Source organism: Meleagris gallopavo, chromosome 12 (assembly GCF_000146605.3).
Source record: "Meleagris gallopavo isolate NT-WF06-2002-E0010 breed Aviagen turkey brand Nicholas breeding stock chromosome 12, Turkey_5.1, whole genome shotgun sequence".
NCBI lineage: Eukaryota > Metazoa > Chordata > Aves > Galliformes > Phasianidae > Meleagris > Meleagris gallopavo.
The window spans coordinates 7,414,630-7,439,866 of NC_015022.2; the positions used below are offsets into that span (position 1 = coordinate 7,414,630).

Here is a 25,237-nt window from a genome sequence, read left to right on the forward strand (position 1 = left end):
CGTGTCAGCCAATCTCCCAACTTCGTATCATCAGCAAACTTGCTGAGGGTGGCCAGTATCCCCTCATCAAGGTCATTGATGAAGATGTTGAACAAGACCGGACCCAGCACGGACCCCTGTTCGCTCCAACACTTCAAAAAATGGTGCTCTGAACAACAAGATTATATAAACTTCAGACTGAGCCAGTAACTCACAGGTATCCCAATTATGATAAATGTCACTATAGCATTGATTTAGTGTGGTTTCAAGTCTTAAACACAACTGGTCAACAGGCTTACTTTGAAGTTATGAAGGATTGTTTCAGAAATACCGCAGTTTTAATTTACAGAGCAGAATTTGAATTATTTATTTAGGTTAAGAGGAAAGAGGCATTTATCCCAGGCATTAATATGGCTTTGGGAAGAGGAAGGGAAATAATGAGCAAAGCAGCAGCATGTTTTATGTGTCTTCATCTTGCAACACTCTGAAAATAGAGGAAAAGTATGGATTGCCTAGAAGATGTCTCAGAAAATACGGGGATCGAAAGTGGAAGTGAGAAACACCCCTGAGACATGACTGGTCCAGGCTCACCAGTGGAAGTGTAGGTTTGCAGTGCTATGCTGTGGTTATTCTGGCCTTCGCTGTCACAGCCTGTGCAGTTTCTACCATTTGCCTTAGGTAGCTGAATGAGAGAGAGCATAATTAGAGCAAAGTTAAAGGAGGATTTTGAGCAGTGGTTTGGAGAGATTTGTTAAGGAGAAAGCAATAGGCCTCACAGTCTGCAGCCGAACCATCAGATCTGTGGTGGAGACTTCCAGCAAGGCTGCTGCTGAGGGCATGGAAGGTATTGCTAGGGGCACTCTGTGCCTCTCCTTCATGGGGTTACTGCCTGTGTCCTTCATGCAGTGAAAATGGTAACTTCTTCCAAAGCATGGCCAAAGTGGATGTGTGCTGATCAAGTGTCAGATGAATGTCAGTCATGTCACGTCATGTGTGCCATCCCACGATGTGTGCAGACGTGCACCCTTCACAAGGAGAGCTGAAGTACTTGCCGTTGTCTGATAAGAGCGATACTGTGGTCCCTTTGTGGAAAGGAGTGGCTCTTGCTGGAATACTGCCCTGGGTCTTCCTCCCCTCTGTGGGGAAAGAGTGTTCATAAGGGCAGGCTGCAGGCTTGGTCTGGGCTGTCAGGAGCTCCCCATGAATATGGGGATGAATGGGTTGTGTACTAGAATGGGGTGAATAGAAATGAACGTTCACCGAGCTCCCCCTGTAGAAATGTCAATCCAGAAGGACATGCTGCACAGAGATACCAAGCGTATGGTAGCCAATAAGAAGCTGCACAAAATGGTGCTGGAGGATGGAGGTAGGTGCTGTGTGACTGGTGCTGTGTGCTGACAGAGGGAGTGTCGTTCTTCTTGGTACTCCCTATTGATTTGTAAAAGCTTGAATGTTGCTCCCAACGTAGATAATGGTTGATGCGGCTGCCCTTTCAGTTGAGATGAAGAAATCAAAACATTTTTGTCCTACTGTGTAGGTTTTGCCAACACCAGCCAAAAAAAGTACATGGAAGAACAAGGAGAGACTATCTCTCTCTCTTTGACGGAATGCTTTTGGAAATGAATTTGATTGATGCTCTACCACCCTCCTGTTTCTTAGAAGCCAACAGCTTAAAAGGGAGAGAGAGGAAAAAAAAGTAGCAGATCTGTTTAGGGAGGTGAGTGCATGACAAAAGCTGGGTTTGTTTTGACAAGTCTGTTCAATTTTTACAACACATTTGCTGCTTGTAATGTACACTTACAGAGATGGGGAAAAAATCTTTTTTAAAAAAAGTGAATTTGGCAGAAGCCCTGCAATTGCTGTTTGATACTTTGTCCTATTTTATAGGAAGACCGTTGGTCTGTCAAAATAGCTGGAGCTTCTTGCAACATTGGATTATGTCTGTTTCTAGATCAAAATAGAGTTCTGGAACCTGGAAGTCCCTGATGCATCTGCAGCAAGCAGCATCCGGGGTTCATATGGAAATAAGCATCAACTGAGGGATATGAGTGTGTGCTGAAGTCCAGAGTTACAACAGCTCTATTGCTCAGTGCAGTTGGATTTGTTATGATTTCAGAGGTCTGACCACTACCTTGCACATTCTGATTGAAATAGTGCTGCTTGGAACGTCAGGGGTAATATGAGTATTTATGTACACAGGACACATCAACATGTTGTGAAGTGTTTGCTTGGTTACTGTGTTACAATGTCATCTGAACCTATATGGCTGTATGTGTATATCTGATGAGTAATATCTCTGATCTCCTTTTCCAAAAGCAGCAGCTTTTGGACCACCCAGAAAGGTGAGGGGACAAGCAAGGTTAAAGCAAACAAATGACAAAAAACACACCCGGGAACAGGTGGAAAACTGAGCTGATCGGCACTGCTATGGAGGGTGGCACACCTGGGCAGCACTTTTAGAAAGCCACTGCTTTTTCTGTGATCCATTCTTATGTGTCAGGCCTGATGATTTTTTTTCTGCCATCGTGGCAGTTTGTAAGTGGAATATCATTCACTGGACTTTGCTCTGTGATCTTCCTTGAGTGCCTCTTCATTTCTGTTAAGTTTTCTATCAGCAGTCTAAACTTCGGGCAGACTTTAGTTAATTCTTAGAGTTCCTGGTATCATTAGCATTGTGGTATACAAGTATCTGAATAGCACAGTGAAGTGAGGTTAAACATGTCACAGTGAATTCTTTCTCAGTCTTACTCTGTCCCCATAACTTTAGAGCATCATTTTGGGAGCCAGAAATGATCCTTGCTGTCAGAACACCTCTAGAATTTCAGTCCAGTGCTCTGGTAGAACTCACAAGTTCTTTTCCCCTTTTCCCAGCAGCCTCATTCTCTGGTTAGCAAATTTTATGTCATGTATTCCCAACAGAGGTCCTCAACTGCACCAGTGTGGCTTGGTCACAGAGCTCATCAACTTAAACAATTATGTTCAGGAAACTGAACATAAACTTGCACTGTTACACAGAGAAACACATGCAATAAATGGTGCGGCTCTTGTTCTTATTCAGAACATCTGGTTGCAATGAGAGACATTGCACTGAGCATTCTGTAGGCAGAATCATAGTGCCTTCTTGTAGCAGTTGTTCAGACTTCTGTTTGCTGCCCTGCCTGTGTGCTCTGGCACCAGAGCCTCAGGTGAGAAGAAGGAAGTGCTGTCATGCAGTCGTCTTGGTTTGTGGTCTGCCTGCTGACGCTTGTAATGAAGAAGCCTGCAGTGCTGATATGCAAGAGAGAGCTAGTGTGAATAACGTGAAGATGCACGATGCTCACAAGTTTGTCTGACTGTTGGTTGGATGCATACGTGCTCGGTTATTTCAGTGAGGGCACTTCACTTAGCACTGCTCACCAGTTTATACAATTGGACCTTCATTGTTCAGCTGAGACTAATAAATAAAATCCTTCAACCTGTCCATGGTAAGTCCAGCCACGATAAGTTGCAGTGGATCCCAAGTGACTGTATCAGAAATGTATTTTATCTGTTCTTTGCTTGTTGAAAGTTCATGATGAATGTCATACTTTCTTAACATTCTAGTTGCATCGTCTCTGTGCATCAATGAAGAGTCCAAGTATGGCTTTGTTCAAGCAGCAGAAGGTGGAGGACGTTTACGAGATTGGGGAAGAACTAGGAAGGTAAGTCTGTGCAGACACCACATGGTTGTAAAAGCTGACACACAGTGATATTGGCAGCATTTTAAAATAGTGACTCAATCAATGCACTGCATGATAATTTAAATCAATTTACAACAGGAACACATTCCTCTAGAGGAAGTTCAACTTGGGCATTTATAGTTTTGTTTTGTTAAATGTGCTAATTTGCTAACTATTTTTCCTGTTTCCTTTCTTGCAACTAGGACAACAGAAGGTATGTTTGCATTTGTCTTTTGTGCATAGGTATCATCTGTGTGTGTGCTTTAAACTGGATTCACCTGTCTGCTCTGTGAACGAGCCAGGAAACAGGAAGCCATACCACCATAGTCACAGATGCAGCCCTTTAGTTTGGCTTGCTGTGTTTTAACAGTGCTGTACAGTCTCTGGTGGGCTCAGAGCACTGATAGGTCTTCCTGCAAAACACTGTGTATGTATTCCTGAAAAGATTCACCAATAAACATCTCAGCAGGACTGGTTAAGGCATTTGTACAGCTTTTAATCTATAAAGAGTTATCTACAGATATTAATTACAGGTGCAGTTAATAGGCTGTTGCCATGCTTAACCATGATCACCTGCTTAAACACAGTAGTGGATTTGTGGGCTGGATGACTTGGGGCTTCCCCAGTCACTTACAAGCACACAGGGCTCTGAGTGGTTCCCATTCAGTGTTGAACCCTCCAATGATTTTAGTATGCAAATTGATAAATGAGAGCTCTATTTGTTGACTTCTTTCCCAACATCTGGCAGTTGGATTTGATAAATGACTGTGTATGTACAATTACTCCTTTTCAAGGGCCGATGATTTAGTTATATTAAAACACTTCAGTTCAGGCTGTTTCCCTGCCAAATCTTTTTGTGGGGGATGTTTATTTTTTTTCCATTCTATTCCATCCCAGGAAGACCTCAGCTTTTAAATTTTCCATAGCTGCTTACTTTCACATACTGACTAATTCTGAGAATATCAGCCTGAAAGTGAAAATTTGGCAGAAGTGAGCAATCACAAAATGCAGTTCATATATGCAGTGTGTATAGGGTGTGCTTTTTTATTCTAGGAGGTATTATTATGTGCTGTAACAACCAAGTTAGTGAAAATAGAAAGTGGAAGCTAAATAGTGTATTTTTACTTTGGTTTCTGAATTGGTTTTGGAAATCCAGTGCCTTTTGAGATGAGCCTTGCTCCCCTCTTTGAGGTGATGACTGCAATGCTTCTTGTAGATGAGAAATCCAAGTTGACTTGTTACTGAGGTTGGAAGGAAAAAATGTTCCCTAAGGAAAAGGACAAACTGTGATACCTCTCCTTGTTATATAATGTCAGGCAGTCTCTGTTGGCTTTATTTTCACTTTCAGATTTTGTGAAGAGCTCTACAGACTTCTTGTTTCAACTGTTACGTGTGTAGTGTTACCAGGTTGTCACCTGTCTCTGAGCACTAACTACTGATTAGGCCAATGACAAGTGATACCTTGTTTCATTGGAAGTGACATAATAGACTAGACAAGTTGTGATGGCTGTACCACAAGAGCTTTTTCCAGTGCTGACTGATGCCCTTGGAGCCTGTAAGAGCCTCTTTTTATTACTTCAGTACAATTGCAACAAGCTCTTGGTTGTTGGTGCTGACAGGTACGGGAGTGTAAAAGGATTTGGTTTTTGTGATTCTGGAAACAAAAGTCACTTGCAAAGCAAAGGATTTTAAACCAAGTCTGTGAAATGTCTGTCCTGTTCATGTCTTCCTAACTTAGTTTCTGATTTCCTGAGGACAGAACTTGTCATTAATACAGATTCCAGGTTGGGTTCAACCAGAAGTTAAAAACCAGCACCTCGTCAGCAGAGCCGGACAGTGTATCTGAAAGCCTTTGCACAGCAGTTAGGGCTCCCAATATGTACTGTAAATGCTCTTTTGCAAGACTCATGTATGTTTGGTCTGGAAATGAAGTTGGACCTTTTCTGGCATGGTGTAGTATTCAAGGTAGTTGCAGCAAAGACTATTTGGATCCAGCTGTGCAGCACCCTGCAAACAGCGCATTTGCAGAGTCCTCAACCAGGACACTTTCAGGATCGTGCTGAGTTAGAGACAGTTCAAAGGATGCTGAAAATGTTGTTTGTTGCACCAGGGCACAGTGTGAGGGAAAAGTCAGCAGAAGCAGAGAGCAGGCCTTCCATAGCTGCAGCTGTGTGCTGTTACCAGCTGCCTAACTCCAGTGCTTTTGCAGTCTTTCAAATATTGATCTTAGGCTTATGGTTCTGTTGCCTAACTTCTCTGAAGTGTACCTACAGGGAACCAGAAATCAGGAACGTGGCATTAGACAAAAGAAGTTGCTAATGGGCTTTTGCAGCTCTGGCAGTGACACTTGGGAAGTTTAGTGTTGCTTATACTGAAGGAGGACAATACCACAATACCTTATTGTCATATAATGGTACATCAGAGGAGCGTTTAAAAAGTCCTCTGAGCTGATCTGGAAGTCTTAGGAGAGTTAGAATGCAGTGGGGTATAAAGCTTTCAGTATCTGGAGAGGTATTAGAAGATTCTCCTCTTTTTTCCTTCTTCCAAAGGCAGTAGGCTTTGCAGTTTGTGGGTACATTATACAGAACTCTCAGGCATTTAATGCTGTCGCTCTTTGAAAGTATTAAACCATGATTTCTGGCAAATTCAGTTTCTGTGTCTGAATTGATAAAAAATGGATATGTTGAAAATTATTTTGCACAGAATGTTCTCAAAATTCATCCCTCCCCAGATGTGATTCTGTGTAGCTAAATGTCACTTTTATTCAAGTAACAGGAAACGATGCCTTTCACCACTCATTTTAATAAACTTCTCTGTCAGAAACCTATTAATGCTGTTATGAATGTTGTGAGGGGATCCTGGCATAAGCTGTTTGCAGGAATGTTGGTAGCAGATGACTCCAACTAGTCATATCTAAATGATGGGAACATTTCTTGAAAAATGTGCAAAAGTGAAGGTGAGCTTAACTTCCTTGGTAACACATGCAAGCCAAGTGACTCTTGGCTCTTCAGGCAAGGAAACAGGCAGGGAAAGGAGATCAAGAGTGGAAATTCTTCAATCAAAGCCAAAGTGGGTCAAGAGGAAGGAAGAATTGGCCTGCCCATCTCATAGTCCGTTTCCCAGGGGAGTGGCAGCAGCAGAGCTCAGCAGTGGGCCTCCTAACAAAAAGTGTCTTAGCATGTGTTGTGATTTGGATAGGTTGCTCTGTCTAGCTGTGCAGTGTAATTCATAAAAGGTTGTACCATAGAGTCATCAATCTCAATGTGTCATCAGCTAGCCTGCATAGGACTGCTGACATTTGTGCCTTCTGGGCAGTGTCACTGCTACATGTCTGGGCTGAAGTGTGATGGGGGTGTGCGGTGCCTTTCATGGCAGCGCCCACTGGGAATTGTGTTCCTGCAGGGCGGTGCAGGGCTGGCACTGCTATGCCCTGAGAGCGTCGTGCTCACCACAGCTCAGCTCTCTGTAGCCTACAAGGATTAGGCCACGTTGAACAGAGAAACTCAACTGATAACAGGGTGAGGAAATCTCCTTTCCTTCATTACTGACCTTTGGGTGTAGGGAAGGGACTCTGCTTGTTTCTTGCTTGTTTCCGTCACTGGGAGCTACATTCACCTACTCTCTCTCTCTCCTCTCCTCAGCTTTTGTTTGGCTTTGCCATGTTTTACGTAGAGGTTGGAGACCTTCTATGGATGGAAGATGCGTGATCTGATGTGCCAATCTTTATAGCAGGTCAAAACCAAGTCTTTGAATAGTCATGAGAAAGGGGAAATGCATGTTGTTCACTTGGTAGTTTGGAATCCTCTCTGCTGGCAAATATACTTGGTTTGCTGCAGTTGCAGTGTGCTGGCCTACAAAGAAGGTGGCTGAGCATCTCTTCAAGATTGTAAGAGCTTTTCTTCTGACAAGAGAAAGAAGCAGAGCTCTCTGGAGTTGTGGAAGCTAGAGTGGCAGTTTTTTGTGATGCTCTCTGCATGAAGAGGCTGTAGGCTACCAAGTTAATGCCTGGTTGGTGCCAGAAGTGAGCTAACTAGGAGTGGATCTAGACTTTTCCTGCGGGAAACGATTTTACAGAAATCTGTGATGTTCTTCTGTACATTGGGGTGATTTGCATTTCACCTTGAGGAGTTTCCTGCTGTAGATTTTTAAATATCAATTATTTTTAAATATCAATGATAAAAATCCTTCCTCGTATTTCTGATTAGATATGTTATTGCAAACACAGTATTATTCCTTCTGCGTATCTCTATCTAATGAAGATTTTTTGTTCACTGAGATGAGTAAAAAAACACATCTTGTCATTTGGAGAAAATGACACACTCTTGTTTTTGGACAGTGATGAATGGCAAATCAAAGAAATGTAGGTAGAAGGGTACCTTGCAGTGTTGGCAATACTTCGTTAATAACTTGGACTGTTTTTGTCCTATCTACTATTCTCTCAAATTCAATAACTAACAAAACTTCATTGTCTGGTGCTCTGTTTCAAAATTATAAGTAAGGTGAATAATATATTGTTTGATCTTCTGCATTTTATTCCCTGCGGAAGTGTTAAACTGCTTAGTGTCCATCTCTCCTATTGCTTTTTGTTCTGGATCTAAGCTCTCAGGGACGTTAGTTGTGTCTGAATATGTGTATTTTTAGCACTGTGGTTCCTGGGTCATTGGAATCAGTCGTTACTATAAGAAAAGCTATTCATAATATAGAAGAAAGCCCGCATTTCTGTGGCTATTTCTGTAGTGTTGCTTGGATTTCTAAGTGTCTGGTGAACAGTAGGAGAGAAGCAATTGCACTTCGTATCATGGATGTGTTAAACGAAGGAGAAATTTGGGGAGCTAGTAGTTACTCCACTCAATTTTCACTCCTCCCCTTGAGTGATCCAGTTTGGTTTTACAGGTGTTTTGGATTTAGGGAGCAACAAGTCTTCATTGTAAGGGTTTGGCAGGGCCAGAGGGTTGGAATTCGTGGATCAACTGTAGAAATTGATTTTTGTCACACAGATGAACAAAAATTTATAAATTTTAATGTGTAATTTAATTCATAATTTGTAATTGATATAATAATGTATTATATATAGTTGGATGCTTCAATATTTCATGATAACATTCTTTCTGGCCACTTCCGAACAAGTACTTTTTTTTTTTTCCTGCTTCAACATGCCGTAGTCCAATGTTTTTTTGAGCATTTAAGTATATGAAACTTTGATTCACTCAGGATTTCAAAGGGATTGCTGGATGTTCTTTTCTTCTTGAATGGAGTACTTCATTTCTTCATATAACCACAATTTCACTGATGAAAGTCATCTTGTACATAGCCACTCTGCTATGTAGAACAGGAGCATGCATCAGGATGGACTTCAGATGAAGTTGTCTCTTTCTACATTTTAAGCAGGCTTGGAAGAAATCCCAGGTGATTTAGTCTCTACTTTAATGCAAAAGGTATAATTTCTGTTGATTATTGTAGGCATAATCAGTTCCCAGTTTCTCAGCCTCTGCTGACCTGGGCTGTGGTTAAGCCAAGCCAAATCTTTAATCAGTGCGCTGTCCTCTCTTCTGGTCCTCCATCTCCAGCCACAAGTTCACTCCCTGCACCCACATTCCTTGTGTATGGAGGATCCCTGCAGCTTCCCTGAGGCAGGTGTAAACATTTTTTTTTTTTTTAACAGGCCAGCAGATACAACCTTCAACCAGTGTTAATAGAGCCTGGCACATAATCACTGTTCCGACAGCGTAACTAACAAATATTTACTTAGCAAATGAAAACAAAAAGCAGAGATAACTCAGGTATTCTTTGTAGGGGAGGAACTTGGAAATCCGTGATTAAAAGCCATGTCATCCAGTTAGGTGGACTCTCCCTGGCAAACAGCAGGGTGTAATTACAGGTAGGAAATTCACCCTTCACCCTTTTATTTCGAAAAAATAATCTAACACATCACACAGTGTCTTTGTACCAGGAATTTTATTTCCTGTCTATAGAAATTATACAGTATTGGGCTTTCTCAGACATAGGCTTTAACTCTTCTCAGATTCATTTGTACTTTGAATGAGTTCTCTGATTTTTTTTAAATAAACTTGGATTATTTTTTTTTCCTACAGTAAATGCAGAGCAAGAATTCACTTTCAATGCAAAAGTAACTTTAATTATTGAGCATTAACCAGCAGCTATTAATATTTCTTTGTCATGTGCTTGTTTCAACAGAAGAATCAATATATGTTTTAGTATCTGATACTTGAGGACTGTAGCTATCATTCTCATCAGCCATCCGATAGTCATTATTTTTAGATTCTTTATTCCATCCAGCAGAGTGATCTTAGGGTTTTTTTTTTCCTTTTTTAGTCAGATTTCATTGCTTGTTTTCAGTGCTCTTTCAACCATTTCCAGAATCTTTTATTTCTTACACAAAGTGCAGAGAGAAATTGCTTTGTTTTGTAATTAGAATAATAACTCTCAGTCTCTGAGTTTCGTGGGTACGCAATCCTCACACAGAAAGAATTTCCAATGGTATATCTGTTTCCTACGTAGGGAGTGCTGACATATTAAATTACATAGCTTTTGTGCTGTCCTGCTGCTGGAGGAGGTTCTGTTTATTTCGTGTAGTTGAGACTAAGACAGAAGAGGAATGATTTCCATCCCTTACATACACAGGGAAGGGGGAAAATTGCTTAACCATTAAATCAAAATATTGATCCCCTCTGACAATTTGTTATTCCCAGGTATTTTATGTCCAGACCACATTTAACTAGATGTGGACCTTTAAGTGCTAAAAGTACAATGTGCTAACCTTCTGCATGCCTGTTATGTATGCGCTGGTGTTGCTCCACATAGCAGAAGGAACAGCTTATCAAATCTGCTATTCCTGCTGAGCATGAGTCAGCTTTGACCTTCCCTGGGTCTCTGGACTCTGTTCGTTACCACTCTGAGAATTGATATTCAATCTGAGACCTCCATGTGTTAAGTGGGAAGTTTTTCTAACATGCACATTTTATTCTTCAGCTTCAGATTAAAGAGATGCTTGCCAAGCTGGCAGGAACTTCCAATGCAGATTCTGCTTTTCCAACCTCAGGGCTGATAAGGGTCACATTGCTTGTCACTGCATGATGGGGAAATTTCCAAAAAATAATCTAACAGCTTCAGAAGATGCTGTTGATGAGTCAGGAGATGGCACAGTCTCTTGTGGTTTGGGGTTAATGACCCAAAATGGTGTCTAAGGCATTAATTGGCTATAATTCAGATAACGTTATTTAACTGGTTGTTGATATTATATATGTTAATTGATAACAAGGTACTTAATTAGTTGTTAAGCCAGTAATAAGTCATTGTTCAGGAACATGAGATTTATTAAATAGTGTTTTGAATTCAAATGGATGCTTTGCTTCATACTTACTCTAATAGAGTGGATCCTTCTGGCTGAGTCCAGATTTCTCCACTGTTGTGATGCTTTTCTGTCAGTGGGCACGTTGTCTTTTGCCCAGAACACATTGGTTACAGTAGTCTGAGCTGCAGTGTGATGTGTGTGAAGGGTGCCAGTGACGTTATCAGACGCAGCCTATGGTCAGAGGTACTCAGTGCTCCCCTGCTGGGAGCATTGAAACCTGCCCTGTAAAGTCACTGTGTTCTGGGGTGTTACACACAAACTTCTGTTCTTGGAAGGCGCTCTGGCACTGCCCAGGCACTAAATGAACTTGAAATGAAATGATGTTAGTCATAGTCATATTTCTCATATTGTAACATTTGTATTCCTACCTGGCTCACAGGGCTGTGATAAGAGCTAGTCATACATCTGTGCTCTTGTGCAAAAGGTCCAAAAGGAAGCTGTAGGGTTATTATGGATAGGATTTGCTTGCGAGTCTTCCATACATTGAACCATTTATCTAGTTTTAGCAGTCAAAATTCCTATTAAATGTTCTTTTGGTTTAGAACGTTCTGGCACTGTCTGGCATCTGCTGCAGTGCAGCTTCTGTGGAGTTCTAGGAGAGGTAGCCGTGTTGTTTGCATTTTAAAATAAGTAAATACAACACTTTATTTGCAGCTCAAACACAGGAAGCACAGTGACATCTGTGACAGCTGTGTCAGCGGGGTATGAAACAGAACCACATTTTGGGTTCTTCTAGAATTTTCTTCCATAAAGTTCCTAGGGGATCAAGTCACCTTGCTCTGCTTAGATATCCACTGTAGTTTCTTCCTAAATACTGTCCTGTTGGACATATTACATGTTCACTAAATAGATGAATTTCTGCCATTCCAAATACTGGTTTAGATTAAATAATAATAAAGTCTTTATAAAATAAAGCGCACACTAAAAACCGATTTACAGAAGGCTCTCAGTTCTCTATGGCTGTAATCTCAGAATTCTTACTGAAAGCTTCCAGTGAAGTGCTTCTGTGCATATGCTTTGTGAACCTTGCACAGCCCTTGGTTGGGCTGTTTCCTGAGAGCTCCAAATGTGGATGGCCTGTAGGAGTCTCCTACAAATTCCTGTCCTCTGCTGAGAAGAGCATGCCAGTGCAGTGACAACTCACAGAAGTTGCCTCTGAAGTGTAAGGAAAGAGGGAGGAGAAAATTCAGCGTGATATTATGCAGTAGATTAATTACTCTAATCATTTAAATTTGGAGGGAGTCTTTTTTAAAGCCTTGTGGTTTTTAAGAAGGACTCGAAGGCTTTGATTTGGAAATTAACAAAAATATAACTATGAAATTATACAATTATTAGAACCTATTTTTCCAAGGGGAAAAAAAAAAAGTAAGAACGAAAATAAATGGAGAATATTGAGGTGCAGAATTTCAAAGCATGGAATTGCCAGATGAGGTGCTTACGTAAGGTGAAACTGACTTGGCTCATGACGTACGCTGGAAAGCAATGGATTCTTGTTGGCTGTTGCTGTCAGTAAATGTAAATACTTTTCAGGGTTAAAGATATCACGTTGTCTCATAGCTCAGAGAATGTGCAGTGCTGGGTAAGGTGTCACTTTTTTTTTTTTCTTGCTGTCAAGGGACCAAATGTAATTTATCATCCAATTAGAAAAAGAGAGCCAGCAACTGGCAAACTTTACAAAGCGTAGTAAACCTAAATTTAGATCTCTAAGCTGTGTTTTGGCTTCCTGCATGCAATCGCATATCTGAATGATGTCATTTGACCTTGTTTGAGACAGGGTTTCTAATAGCAGATAAACCCTGCTAACCCTGCATTCCTACAGCTGAATATCTTAAATATGAAGGCACAAGTACAAATAGATGTTTTGTGTTTTTGTTCATACTCTGAACACCATATTGTCTCGTGAAAGTTCTTTCTTGGTTGTGGGTTTTTTTTGGGGGGGGGAGTCAGGGGGGGTTGGTTGGTTGTTTTGTTTTTCTATTTGGATTCTTTTTTATAGCTGGATGTTTTTATGTTATGGCACCTTGTGGATACAAGTCAGAGTGGTCCAGCCCTGCCTCTGGGTATGGCTGCCATTCTGCTGGATGGCAGGGCAGGGCAGGTGGAGGAAGGGATGTGCCTAAGGCAGCTCCAGCATTCTGTCCAAGTTGAGCTCAGCACCTCGTGTTCCTCTTGTCCTCAGAAGGTGGAGAGGAAGCCGTTTAAACAGGATCACTCACAAGTGTGAAGTTCTGTAGTGTGTCTTTTGCCACACTAACATTGTTCTGCATTGCAGTCGGGCTTTCAGTTCTCCATGGCTTGGAAACTCGCATTGTAGGAAGTTTCCTTTGAGGCCCTTTGTCTGGAATGTAATTGTCCTGTTAAAATCAGCTGGCTGGCATACTAACCACAGTTACTTTACCTCTGCTTAGATCCTGAGAGTAGTGCACAACTGAGCAGGAATTAAAGTAGGTTAGTGAGCTTGGTGTAACCTTGCTAAAACATGAACAACTGCAGCAAAAAAAAACACGTGAGGAATGAGAAAGAGACTGGAAAGCCATCTCAATTTCCCTTAAAGGCATTTGTTTGTGCCCACTGCATTTTAAGAGACTTTTTCATCAGGTACAGTGATACCAAAAGTGCCAGTGTCAGTATTGCCATGCTCACCCTGCTGTAGGCTTTAGTTGGAGATGTTCTGTTTTTCTCTAATGGAAAGAGGAAGCTTTTCACCTTTCTGACCTGCTGTAGTTAAAAAACAACATCAAAATAGAGTAATAGATATTTGTGGCAGCAGGCAAGTTAAAAAAATAATAATAAATCCTGTGTGGAAAAATATTATGTTTTTCTCTGTGCAATAGACTGTGGGTAGCATTCTTCCAGCAGTGAGCACATACTGCTGATGTTGCTGAGCTCAAGTGGCCATTCAGTGAAAACACCTCAAGTGAATGCCTCTCAGGCTGGAAAGCAAATGAATTCTCACTAAAGACTCTGTTGCTGAGCTGAGTTTGCAGGTCCTCTATGAGAAGGGGGTTGAACTGTCTCGTGGTTACGGCAGTCTGCATGCATGTAGGCTGGCAGGTAAGAGATTGAGGTGCTGTATTTTACTTTCCATCCGGTAGTGTATTTTTGTGCAGGAACACCTACTAGAAAAAATATGTGATTATAATTGCAATTCTAATGATGTCTAGAGACATGAAATTAAACGTTAGGGCTGAATACTTTCAGAAGGGAAACGTATGTTTGGTGTCTAGGGAAGAAGCGATTTGCTCTTCTCAAGTGACTTAGGGTCGGCTTCCTGACTTCTTCCTGCACTGCCCTCCAGTGCCAGCCTGGAGTCAGGTAACCTGTACTGTCATCTCAGGGGTTTGTTTACATATTTTCAGCCTTTCATGATAGCAGCTCAGCAGTGTGGTGCTTTTAGCATATCAGAGGTAGACAGATAAACCCATACATATATATAGAGTTGCTTAAAGGCTCTTCTTATTAGAATGCACCGTGACAATATCAATCTTAACATTGAGGTGATCAAAACTGTCAGGGCGTGCTTCTGTCATTCACTCGAGTCAGATTCTGCCCCAGAGCATTACCTCCAGGACCACTATTAAAAATAAACCTCGAGAAAAAAACCAAGAAGTTATGTAGTTATTCTGGATTGTCCACTTTCTCTCCCCCACATCTTCTTCTGAACTGCACAATAACACGAGCTGAACTGGTGCTCGTGTACATCATGCTTCTGAAAATAGACTAAAGCCACCCAGTAATATTGTCTCTTTGTGTTCTAACTCAGTGACAAATCTCCCAAATGATATTAGCAATGCAAATAATAGGTTATCTTCATTGCTACGGCAAATTCCTATATTAATGATGGACAAATTTTAAGTGGTACCTAATTGGGTGTTGTATATTGTAACTGACAGGTTGCAGCAGTTATTGTTTATGCTCCTGATCTGCTGGCACAGCTGAGGATAGCCTGTGCTTAATTGTGACAATAAATACCTCTCTGCTCTTAGGGTGACTGTAGTCATCTTCGTTTTGGTGTTATAATAAAAACCAGGCGTTTGGGCAAATTTTAGTTGACATTTGGACACTTGAGCTGTGGAATTTGTTGTAGAGTGTAAGATCTGCCACCAACTCCCAGTGTGAAATCAAACACATGACTTAATTTCTCAGTGCTGTCAACTCTTCTGTCAAAGAAGACACACTTTCCTTTCTCCCACCTTTTGCCTCAGCTGGATTGCAAGTTCTGGGAAGTCGACACTGTCTGATTCTTACCACTGGATGCAGATGCAATAGATGGCACAGAAATGCTTGGTCCTTGACTCTAGAAGTTCTTTTCTTGAGCAGTCTGGAGTGTGGCTGACTGATTGTTAAATACAGGTGAGACATCATGAACTATTCATTTTAGTACATCTGACAGAGAAGTAGAGCAATGCGCTGCCCCTGTAACATTTGTTTAAAACCTTTTTCTCCCTCTTTGTTCCCTTCTCCAGCCTTCAACTCTTCTCTTAGTATACCATAATGTCTCATTGCCTGGCAAAGCACTGGGCTACTTATGTGGAAGGGTAAAGCAGCTGCTGCTCTGTGGTGGTCTGGAAATAGCATTCCCCTGTGATGCTTTAATAAAGACCCTGGGAATTCAGATGTGAGCATGGACGGAGCAAATGGCTGTGCAATAAATAGAGAGTAGGGTATAGGGTATGTTTGGTGCTTAATTGCATGGTAACAGCCTTAGATATCCTAGTCTCAGGAATTGTCCGTTTATCTTTCTTTTTCCTTGTGGTTTATAACATCTACTTCATCACTAAATGGTGCAGTAAAAAGCCTGCAGTTCAGAAATAGAGGCAATGGCACAAAGATTGGGGCAGGAGGAGACAGAGTGCGTGCTTGTGGCACCAAGGGGTAATTGCAGATTACAAAGGAAGCAGTGCTGTGATGAACAGCTGCGCCAGGTTATGTATGTTGAAGGTGAACATGAGAATTCCTATCCTGTGTCACTATTACTTTCATAAGCTTTTAAGTAAACATAAGTGTATGAAACCTACAGTATCATTGGGCTTTTTAAATGCAAAAGCAGCTCTATATACTTCTATAATCAGCAGTCATAAAGTAATATTGTTCCATGAGCTTGCTGGCAGAGTAGGTCAAGGAAGTCAGTACAGCAGCACCTGTACTATGTCTCTTTAGAAAGCCTGGACCAGTTGGGGTGTGTGTCTTGTAAAACAAACAGCAACCAACATGAAACTCATGCTGTTTTACATAAATAGCTTTCAGAGCTACAGATTGAACTCCTTTTAGGGTAATGTTTAAGACTGATTTATTTTGTAGCAGGAATTTCATTCTCATAAGCTCTCTAGAGTTTACATCTAATAGCAAAATCAGGAAGCATAAATATTAATTAATGAATTTGACAAATGGCAGCAGTGTTGATTCCACTTGTGTTTGAATCCTAAGGGGATAAGTACACTTGTCCCATATGTTTCCACCTCTCTCCTGAGAAGTGTTTACTATATGTCTGAAAATGAAAACCAGAAAGAAATACTTCAGGCTGTCTGTCACTGTTTGAGCTCTCAGAAAGAGGAGGCTGCTTCTGCCATGGAGTGCTGGCTTTTGAGAACAAGTGAGGGCCAAGTGACAGCTTTAATTTTTAATTTTTTTATTCTGTGGGTTGAAGACAGACTCCAACCAGCTGTCTGTGTTAATGAAGTACTAAGTGCATTGTGTAATTATAAGGTTTCTGAGTATAATTGCAGTGTATGCTGCATAATTTGAGTTCCAACTGTACTCGCATCTCTTGTTTGCCAAGGTAGTGAAGGATGTAATCATATTAAAACCAATAAGAGCTCAGTACTTCTACAGTGTAGCTGTGGGAGGTTGCACTTAGGGAGTGTATTTGATTGTTACAAAAAAATCTTGGCTGATAAAAATTACTGTAGCAAAAGGTGAAGATATCTGTAAGATGAAGCTTGTCCTTGCAAGCCTGGATATAATGCCCTGACTAAAGAAATGGTGCTATGCTTATATTCAGGGACAGGAGACCTCCCAGTTATTGCCTTATCAGAGATAGGTACAATGTATTGTGGCAGGAGAGAATGGAGCTGCAGATGGGTATGATGAGGAGCTCACTGCCTTATTTTTCTGCTTGAAAAGTGGTTGGCCATCAGCAGAGACTTCTTGTAAATCTGAGTAGATGAGGGCTGAGCTCAGATGGCTCTTTTGGTGGAAGGACCTTGCATACCTGTTATGCTTTATACCTTCTAGGCAAAGGTAGCTATTTGGCTTCCTCATTAAGAGACCATGGCTTTCTGTAGCAACATAAGAAGCGTTCTATTTCCTCCTACAATTTGGAAATACATTTCTGTGCCATAGTGGAAAAAATGAAGTTGTATTTTGCATGTTTTTAGCAAAAGTCTGGATCTATCAAATATTAATTGATAAAGCCCAAGCCTTTTCTGACTAAGGAATTTTTGGTAGGATATGAGGTGTACGTGGCAGACTTGACATTTCCTTAGTTTTTACAATAATTATTGTGAACATGGCAAAGGTTTTTAACTGGGGTTCCTTACCTTCAAGTGACTTATTCTGCAGGTATTGGCCAGCTGGCTCTTCTTCCTGCCCCTTTCCTGTTGCCAAAATGAAATACAATTTACATGAAGCAGCAGTTTTATCAAAAGCTGATATAACCAAAGTCCTGTTCTGTCATCACAGCTGGCTCGTTTTTCATCTCTGTTATCACATGATGCATTTTACAGTTAAGCAAAGCATATGCTCAGTCTGCAAGATATTTGGTGTGTTACCACCACTGTAAAGTTTCTAACATTACAGTCATGCCCTGTGCAAAGTGGATACAGTGTTCTTTTCCTTTCCTTTCCCAATGTCAAAAGGAAGTTTCACTAATGGAAAAATAGATAACAAGAACTAACCTTCAGCTTAGGTTTTCTGCAATCCTCAGGTTAGTTGTAAATTCTTCTGGCTGCTTGAAATCACAGATGTATGCAGATGGGCTGTGAGGTCATTTAACTGGTATCCAAATGGAAGAGGTAGACAACTTTTCCTTCCATTCAGACTCTTGTAGGTTGTATTGCAGAGATACTGCTACAAGACTTGTGCTGTCAGCAGCAGCTTGCCATCAGACTTATCAAGTGCAGTCAACAAATACTGCTATTAGAGTAATTTTCCTTGACAGCTCACCATTATAACACTTCCCCACCAGCTCCTTGTTTTCCAGCTGCTCCACTTTAACCACCTGGTTTATTTTATTTACTTTATGCATCATTATTATGTCCAGGTCTATGCTCCTGAGTTGGTGATTGTGAAAAGGCAGAGTAATGAATAATCCTGGAGTACCGTTAGATCCAAAGAGGCTTGTCACAATAGTTTAAAAATGAGTGTAGTTTATTTAGTTAATTGAATCCAGTGAAAATGCTGGGCTTCCTATTGAGCAGAGAGAGAAGTAAGTGAATGAAGCTCATCCCCAGTGGAGGAGCTGACTTCATTTGTTTCAACTGACAAAGCTGATGTCGAGACCAGATATTCTTATTTCTTTTTGTTACTTGAGCTGGAAGCTTGGTTGTTGTTTTTGTTTGTTTGTTTGTTTGTTGCTTTTTGTTTTTCTTAAAATATGTCAGTTTTTAAGTTTAATTTTTTTAAGATCTAAGAAAAACTTAAGAATTGGGGAGTTTGTGTACAGATGAGGCAATTTAGCATGAATTATGTGGAAAATATTTATCTTGATTTTAATAAGGACTACTTGACATTTAAAGATTGTGATGAAACTTTAAGCTGTAGAAGTTTCACATAGTTTCAGACTGATGAGTATTTTAATATCTTCATTAAGCGGCCTAAGGAGTCAGTAGATATTTGAATCTTTACATGCATTGCTCTGTGCATAATTCCAGTCTCATAAATTTAAATGAAGCATAAAAGGTACAGATGTGTTTAATTTAAGTCTACAAATGAACCATCACAAGAAGAAACACATTACTGTTTTAAATGAGATTTTTGTCTGCTTTCCAGAATCAGCTGGGACAAGAGCCTGTTACACTGAGTGGTACAGTACTAGCTGTCCTACATGTGTCTGTTATTGTAGCAGCAAAGTAAGACGGATGCTTTAAGTGGTGTACAAGAATCTATAGGCATGTAGTGTGTTAGAAAGGAAAACCATTTCCTCTTTTGTTGATGGGATGGAAATGGGTTGCTAAAGAATATAGGCAGTACATTCATGCCAGAAATCAGATCTGCAAAATTCCTCCATTACTTTAGCTACAGACCATCTTTTAAAGTAGAAGTGGCTCTCTTACATGTCCTGGTTCAACTAACTGCAAACTCAAGGTAATAGCTTATGATTTTTTTCATTGTTTGTATGTCTGTAAAGATCTTAACATCTAAACATTCCTCAGGCACAGCACAATTGTCCTTGTCTAGAAGTTACTGACTCCAAATGGATGAGCAAGAAGGACCCTCTGAACAGTCACTGTTTCCTGCCAAACTCTTGCCTCACACAGAACTGATATCATTTTAATCTTTAGCTACAAACCACCTGTCTTACTTTTGAGAAGACATGTCTTGGCTTGATTACAGTTACTTTCAGAAGGACAAATGAGCAGGAGGGGACATCAGCTTTGTGGAAGCTTTGCTTCTCTGAGTTCCATCAGTGCACTCCAGGGCATGATGTAGGGAGAGTAGTTCATGGAAATGAGAGCAAAGTGGATTCCCCTATTTACTATTGAAGAGTTGGTAACAATTGCCTCCTCTTGAGAAGTTCCCATCACTGACATAAGGCTACAACCTCCAGGGTTACTATTGTTTGACTTTGTCATCTGACCTCCAGGTGTTTCCCTTTCAGGACACAGAGGGGAAATATTACAGTTGAAGTGGAATATTGTACTTTAGGAGACAAAGTCAGGAAAATGTTATTAACGAATGGCAGCTACGTGTTTTTTTGTTTTGTTTTGTTTTTTTATCTTTAACACAACTGCTTTCTCTTTAATATGATGGGAAATTCTCTGTCCTGGAAGTGCAGTGAGATACATGTACTTGTTCTAGTTAAATTTAAAGCCAAGTTATCAAGAGAAGTACAGAAACATGAATAAACCATTCTTTTTTTGAAAACTGATTAGTTGGGCCCAATTCTGCATTTTCAAAGGCTCATCAATCCCTTATGTTCTTTTCAGAGAGATTATTCTTAAGGGAAATACTTCAGTGCACTCATGTCTTTTCAGAACACTCAGTGTTGTGTTGCAGACTAGAATGCCTTGAGCATTATCCAGCAAAGGATAACTTGAACATGAGCCATAACTTCATCATTGAAACACGAACAAGTTTGTGTGACTTCAACAGTGTATCTCAGAAGGGCCATAGGGTCAAGCTTTGCATATTCAGGAAGTTGTTGATATTACCAGAGGTTTGTATGAAAGCTTTAAGAGAATATTATCTTCTTGTTCTTGCAGTGGCCAATTTGCTATTGTGAAGAAATGTAGAGAAATAAGCACCGGTTTGGAGTATGCTGCTAAGTTCATTAAAAAGCGTCAGAGTCGGGCCAGCCGTCGTGGGGTGAGGCGTGAGGAAATAGAACGGGAGGTGGACATTCTGCAGCAGACCCTACATGCCAACATCATCAAGCTTCACGACATCTATGAGAACAAGACGGATGTGGTTCTCATCCTTGAGCTGTGAGTAAGGGATTTGCTTTCCTCTGGGGCTGGATGAGGCTGCCAGAGCACAGGGGTACTGTTAAAATGGAGCTGTTGTGTTTTCAGGCCTCGCAGGTCTTGGTGGGAGAACTGGATGAGGATGCTCATGAACAGCCCCATGGTCAATTCATGTGTCCTGGGGACATAGGTGCACCTTAAATCACCTGAGGCCATTGTCATTGAGCCTATTTTTAAGAAAACAAAGAAAAAGAAAAAGAGTTTGCCAACACGAACTCCCTTTTTTTATTTTTATTTTTTTTTGCACTTCCTGCAGTCTTCCCTTTCAGTGCACAAAAGTCTTGCAATATTTTCAGCTGTTCTACTAAATCCATATTTTCCTCACTTGGACACTTGGAAGAGATGAGGAGAAAAAAGGGAGGGAAAGGGGAGGAAGTAGGGGAAGAATTTTTGGGACCCCCAAACTTTCCTTATTAAGAGTGAATAGCAGCAGGGTGGGAATGAAGAACTTGTCTTGCAATGTGATGGGGAAAACTCTTGCCTTTTAGGACTTGCTGACAAGTGTACCTCCTGACCTGACTTCTGTGGCCTCATTCTTGCTTTGTGGCCCACTGGGTGGCCAGGCTGCTGGTTTGGGATGATTATTATCATATTTGACTGTGAAACATAGTCAGCTTTGTGCTGTTTAAGAAGAGATTCAGAAGCAGCTAGCAGCAGCTTCTCTGTCTGAGCTGAGAGAACAGTGGCTTTTTCTGTAGAACCTGTGCACGTCCCTGCCTGTAAGAATAGATGCCCATCCTAGGGAAGCTGGAGATGTGGTCAGTCATCATTTTTACACGGACATGGTGAAGGAGCCTTTGCTTGGCTAGGATGGGATGTGAGTTTTGCATTTCAAGGAGTCACCTTTGATCCTTCTGTCTATACATACTCTCACTGGCTGTAAGGAAGTGAGAAAACCTGGCTTGTATGTGTTCACAGTGCAGAGAAATGCCAGATGATTAGAATCTGAAGTAGTGTCAAAATCGTTGGTCTCTCCAATAGCTGTGGAATTCCCTATGTGAATTCTTTTTGCTGTTTGTTTCATCAGCCTAGAAATACTACGTCCCAAAGACATTAGCTCGTTCTTCCACTCTGCTGCCCTTCCCATGTGTTCAGTGATGGCAAACTGAGATGAAACATTTTAGACAGGTGCAGAGCACAGACTAATAATGTAATGTTTTATAATCTAACATTTTACATATGTCCTGCCTGTTTCTGCTGCCTGATTTGTGATTCAAAGTCCCTGGCTTGGACAGAAAGGCCTGGCCATATTTTGAAAAGCAGTCATATAATTTTTAACAGTGCTTCAGAGACATTATGTGTTGGAGATTACATGCAGGGATGTTAATCTTAAGGGGGTGAGGTAGAGTTTATACGATCACTTAATCTATGTGACCTCAACGTACATTGGTGAAGCTGAAGTAGAGCTTTTCTGAAAAGGGACTAATTGCCAAAGAATGAAGAGTTTCTTTTGCAGAGTTAGAACAGCCAACACACAAAGTTCTCAGGAGAAAGCTGAACGTTGTCACACAAACCAGAGACCAGAACTGTATGCACATACTCATAAGACCCAGCAATGGAAGTGGCTATTGTAACAAACAGAGCTTTGCTGCTCAGGGAGTATGACTTTGGCCAGCAGGATGAATATTTGCCATGAAGTGATAAAAGGAAAACAGCAGTTACAGCATTTTTGGTCTATATTTTGTTCTTTTGTGGAGTTGATATCATGTAGTTTACAGATCCCTGAGTTTTAGAGGTGCTGTGCAGAAGGGATATACCCTTTGTAAATTCATGGCACTGAACTAAAGCTGTAGTAAACAAGGAAGCATCCAGAGGTCTTCTACTTACAGCAGTTTTTAGGTTCATAGTAAATTATGCAGTTTGTGTATGAAGCAGGAATTATAGGAACGACATAACTGACATTATGCAGATTGTTTGTTCCCCAGAGCACCTGCCCTGGCCTTGTGCATGGAATCCAGACAACAAGGCTGTATGAATAACCACTAGTCTTCCAAGGGAGTCAGCAGTCAGGCCAGGGAGCGTGCTTGGAGATTGATGTGACTGCTGGCAGATGGCATGTGAGTGGTGGTGAGCATCTGTTAAGTATGTGTGTATGGCCAAATGTTAGCCTTTGTAACTAGAAGTCTTTGCTTTAGAAGACAGGAAAGAAGCTTGCTCTCTTTGACTGTCAGCTACTAAGCAACCTCCCATTTCATTAACTTCTACTTCTTCCTGTCCTCACATGGCCTGGCACATTTTGTATGTATTTTTGTCAGGCAGTAGCTTATTTCACAGAATCATAGAATCATGGAATGGTCTGGGTTGAAAAGGACCACAATTCATCTAGTTTCAACCCCCCTGCTATGTGCAGGGTTGCCAACTACCAGATCAGACTCCCCAGGGCCACATCCAAAGCCACATCCACATCATTTCATTTTTAGAGGGCTGAGTGTAACAGTACTTTGAACTTAAGGCCATTGCATTCTGCTGCTGCACACAAATTGAGGATGATGATAATTGCTAATAAAGCTACGTAGATTCTTTCCATAAGCAGATGATTTCTACTCCTGACACACTGTTATCAGTCTCATACTCACTGCAGTTTATTCAGATAAGCATTTTCAGCACATGGCCAGTTAATCTTATGACAAGCTGCAGTGGACTTTAGCTTCAAAAGAATATTCCCAGTGTTCTTATTAATTGAAGAAGCTGCCTGGATGTTTAAAACAGGCTTTGGCTTAAGTGTTGACACCCTCTCCAAATCAGGCTGTGCTGGCACTGACAGTGGTATCTTCCCTTTATGTGGGGACAGATTCTACAGATGCTGTTTGTTTTGTTCAGGGGCAGAAAGAGCACTGTTGTAATGTGCACCTAGGCAGGCCCAGAGTTTGCCCTTCCACATGCACGCTGCCCAGGGTTATGCTCCCCTCAGTTTCTGGTGACCTTGCTGCTGTTCTCTGTCTCCTGGTTTCTGCCTTGAGCTGCTTTGCCAAAACGGAAGTGGCTTAAAGGTAGCTCTGATTCATACATTGGACTCCTCTAAGTAAGTGTTCCTAAGAAATAAGCCAGCTTTATCATTTATTGGACTTTGCAGGAAGAGCAAAGTGTCATCCACTTGCTTCTTTCTTTTCCTTGGAAATAAAGATGACGTGATAAGAGAGAAAGAGATGAGACCGGAAGAAGGGATTTTTTGTAAGATGAAGTCCCCCAAGAAGGGAGCACTCCCTCTTTCATTTGTGGTGTTGATTTGGAAAACACACTTGTCTGGTTGTTCAAATGTTGTAACCTGCAGTGGACTCACAAGTTTTTTACTGCTTTTGTTTTACTCTGTGCATTTCAGGAGCCAGAGAACATTGCATTCCAAGGGGTAGTAGGGTTAGATAGCTAAAAAAATGATTGCAGCTGCGACAAGTTATTAAAGGAATCTGTAAGTGAGATCTGCTAGTCTCTGCTGAAATTTGTGTACAAAGAGCAGGCAAGTCTCGTTTCCTTAATTATTTCTATTCAAACTACACACCAGCGGTCACCTCCTGCAGCAGTCTGGCCCTGCCAGCAGGAAGCCAGCTGCACTGGGATACTTTCTGCTACCCTTCTGGAATGTAACCATGCAGGCACTCTACTCTCTCTCCCTTTTGCACTGCAGAAGCTTCTCATGGCGGACTTTTCAATGAGAACTAATAATAAGTTCTGTCTGAAAGGGCCTGACAACACTTCAGCTCAGCCTTCTCTCCACCAGCACTTGCAAATGAAGATACCACTTAAGGAGAGCACAGACCCCAAGGCACTTTATGAAAGGCATTCCTTTGGCACAGAGGACTGTACTAAGGATGTCAAGAATATATGTACAAAGGAATGCCAGAAAATTTAGCAGAGGGAACTTTCAAGGTACAAAACACAACAGAAAAACAAATAAGGAAAATTTAAAAAAAGATTCAGAGAGTCTGAATTCTCATTGCTAATTTACCAGCAAAAGGCTGGTAAAACAAACACGAGTGTTGTTATCTGAAGGTCAGAGCTCAGCATAAATCTCCAGTGTCTTGTAGTAAAGCCGAAGACATTAGCCTGAGCTGCAGAGTCTTAAGAGACCAATCTAAAGGAAAACTCAGTAGAAGAGATGTGATGATTTCTCATTAACATGAGGTTTGAGTAAATTGTATACAAAATTAGTAAGAGTAAGTATGTAGATCACTCTGGAAGTAATGCTGGAATATTTGGGGGAAGGTTCACATTCTTCTGCCATGCTACCAACATTCACCTCTGATGTTGTGGGCCAACATAATAAAACAAGAGGCACTTTTGGAGCAGCTATTGTACCATATTCTTGAGTCATTTATTTTTGTTTGCCAGCCACTTAGTAGCAACAATTACAGATCAAGAGACTTCTGCAGGTGAAATGTCCTGCCTCATGTTGCATAGAAAGTTTCTTGCCAATGTGGAAACTGTGGAAAAATGTCCCATAACTGGCAGGCAGGTCATTAGGCACTGTGTAAATCAGTGCCTTCAAAACAGAATGGTTATTATACTGT

General features: G+C 41.1%; 1 protein-coding gene across 2 annotated transcripts in view; it reads left to right on the forward strand.

Moving 5' to 3' along the window:
- Window positions 1-1,502: 1,502 nt before the first annotated feature.
- DAPK2 (death associated protein kinase 2) overlaps window positions 1,503-25,237 on the forward strand; it is a 43,092-nt gene continuing 19,357 nt past the window's right edge. Inside the window, exons 1-3 of one of the 2 annotated variants that reach the window (XM_019619433.2) lie at window positions 1,503-1,696; window positions 3,562-3,659; window positions 20,472-20,693. In XM_019619433.2, the coding sequence (XP_019474978.1) occupies window positions 3,583-3,659; window positions 20,472-20,693 (299 nt within the window). In that variant the 5' untranslated portion in view covers window positions 1,503-1,696; window positions 3,562-3,582. The remainder of the gene's footprint in view (window positions 1,697-3,561; window positions 3,660-20,471; window positions 20,694-25,237) is intronic. The other variant, XM_031555290.1, reaches the window with a different exon arrangement.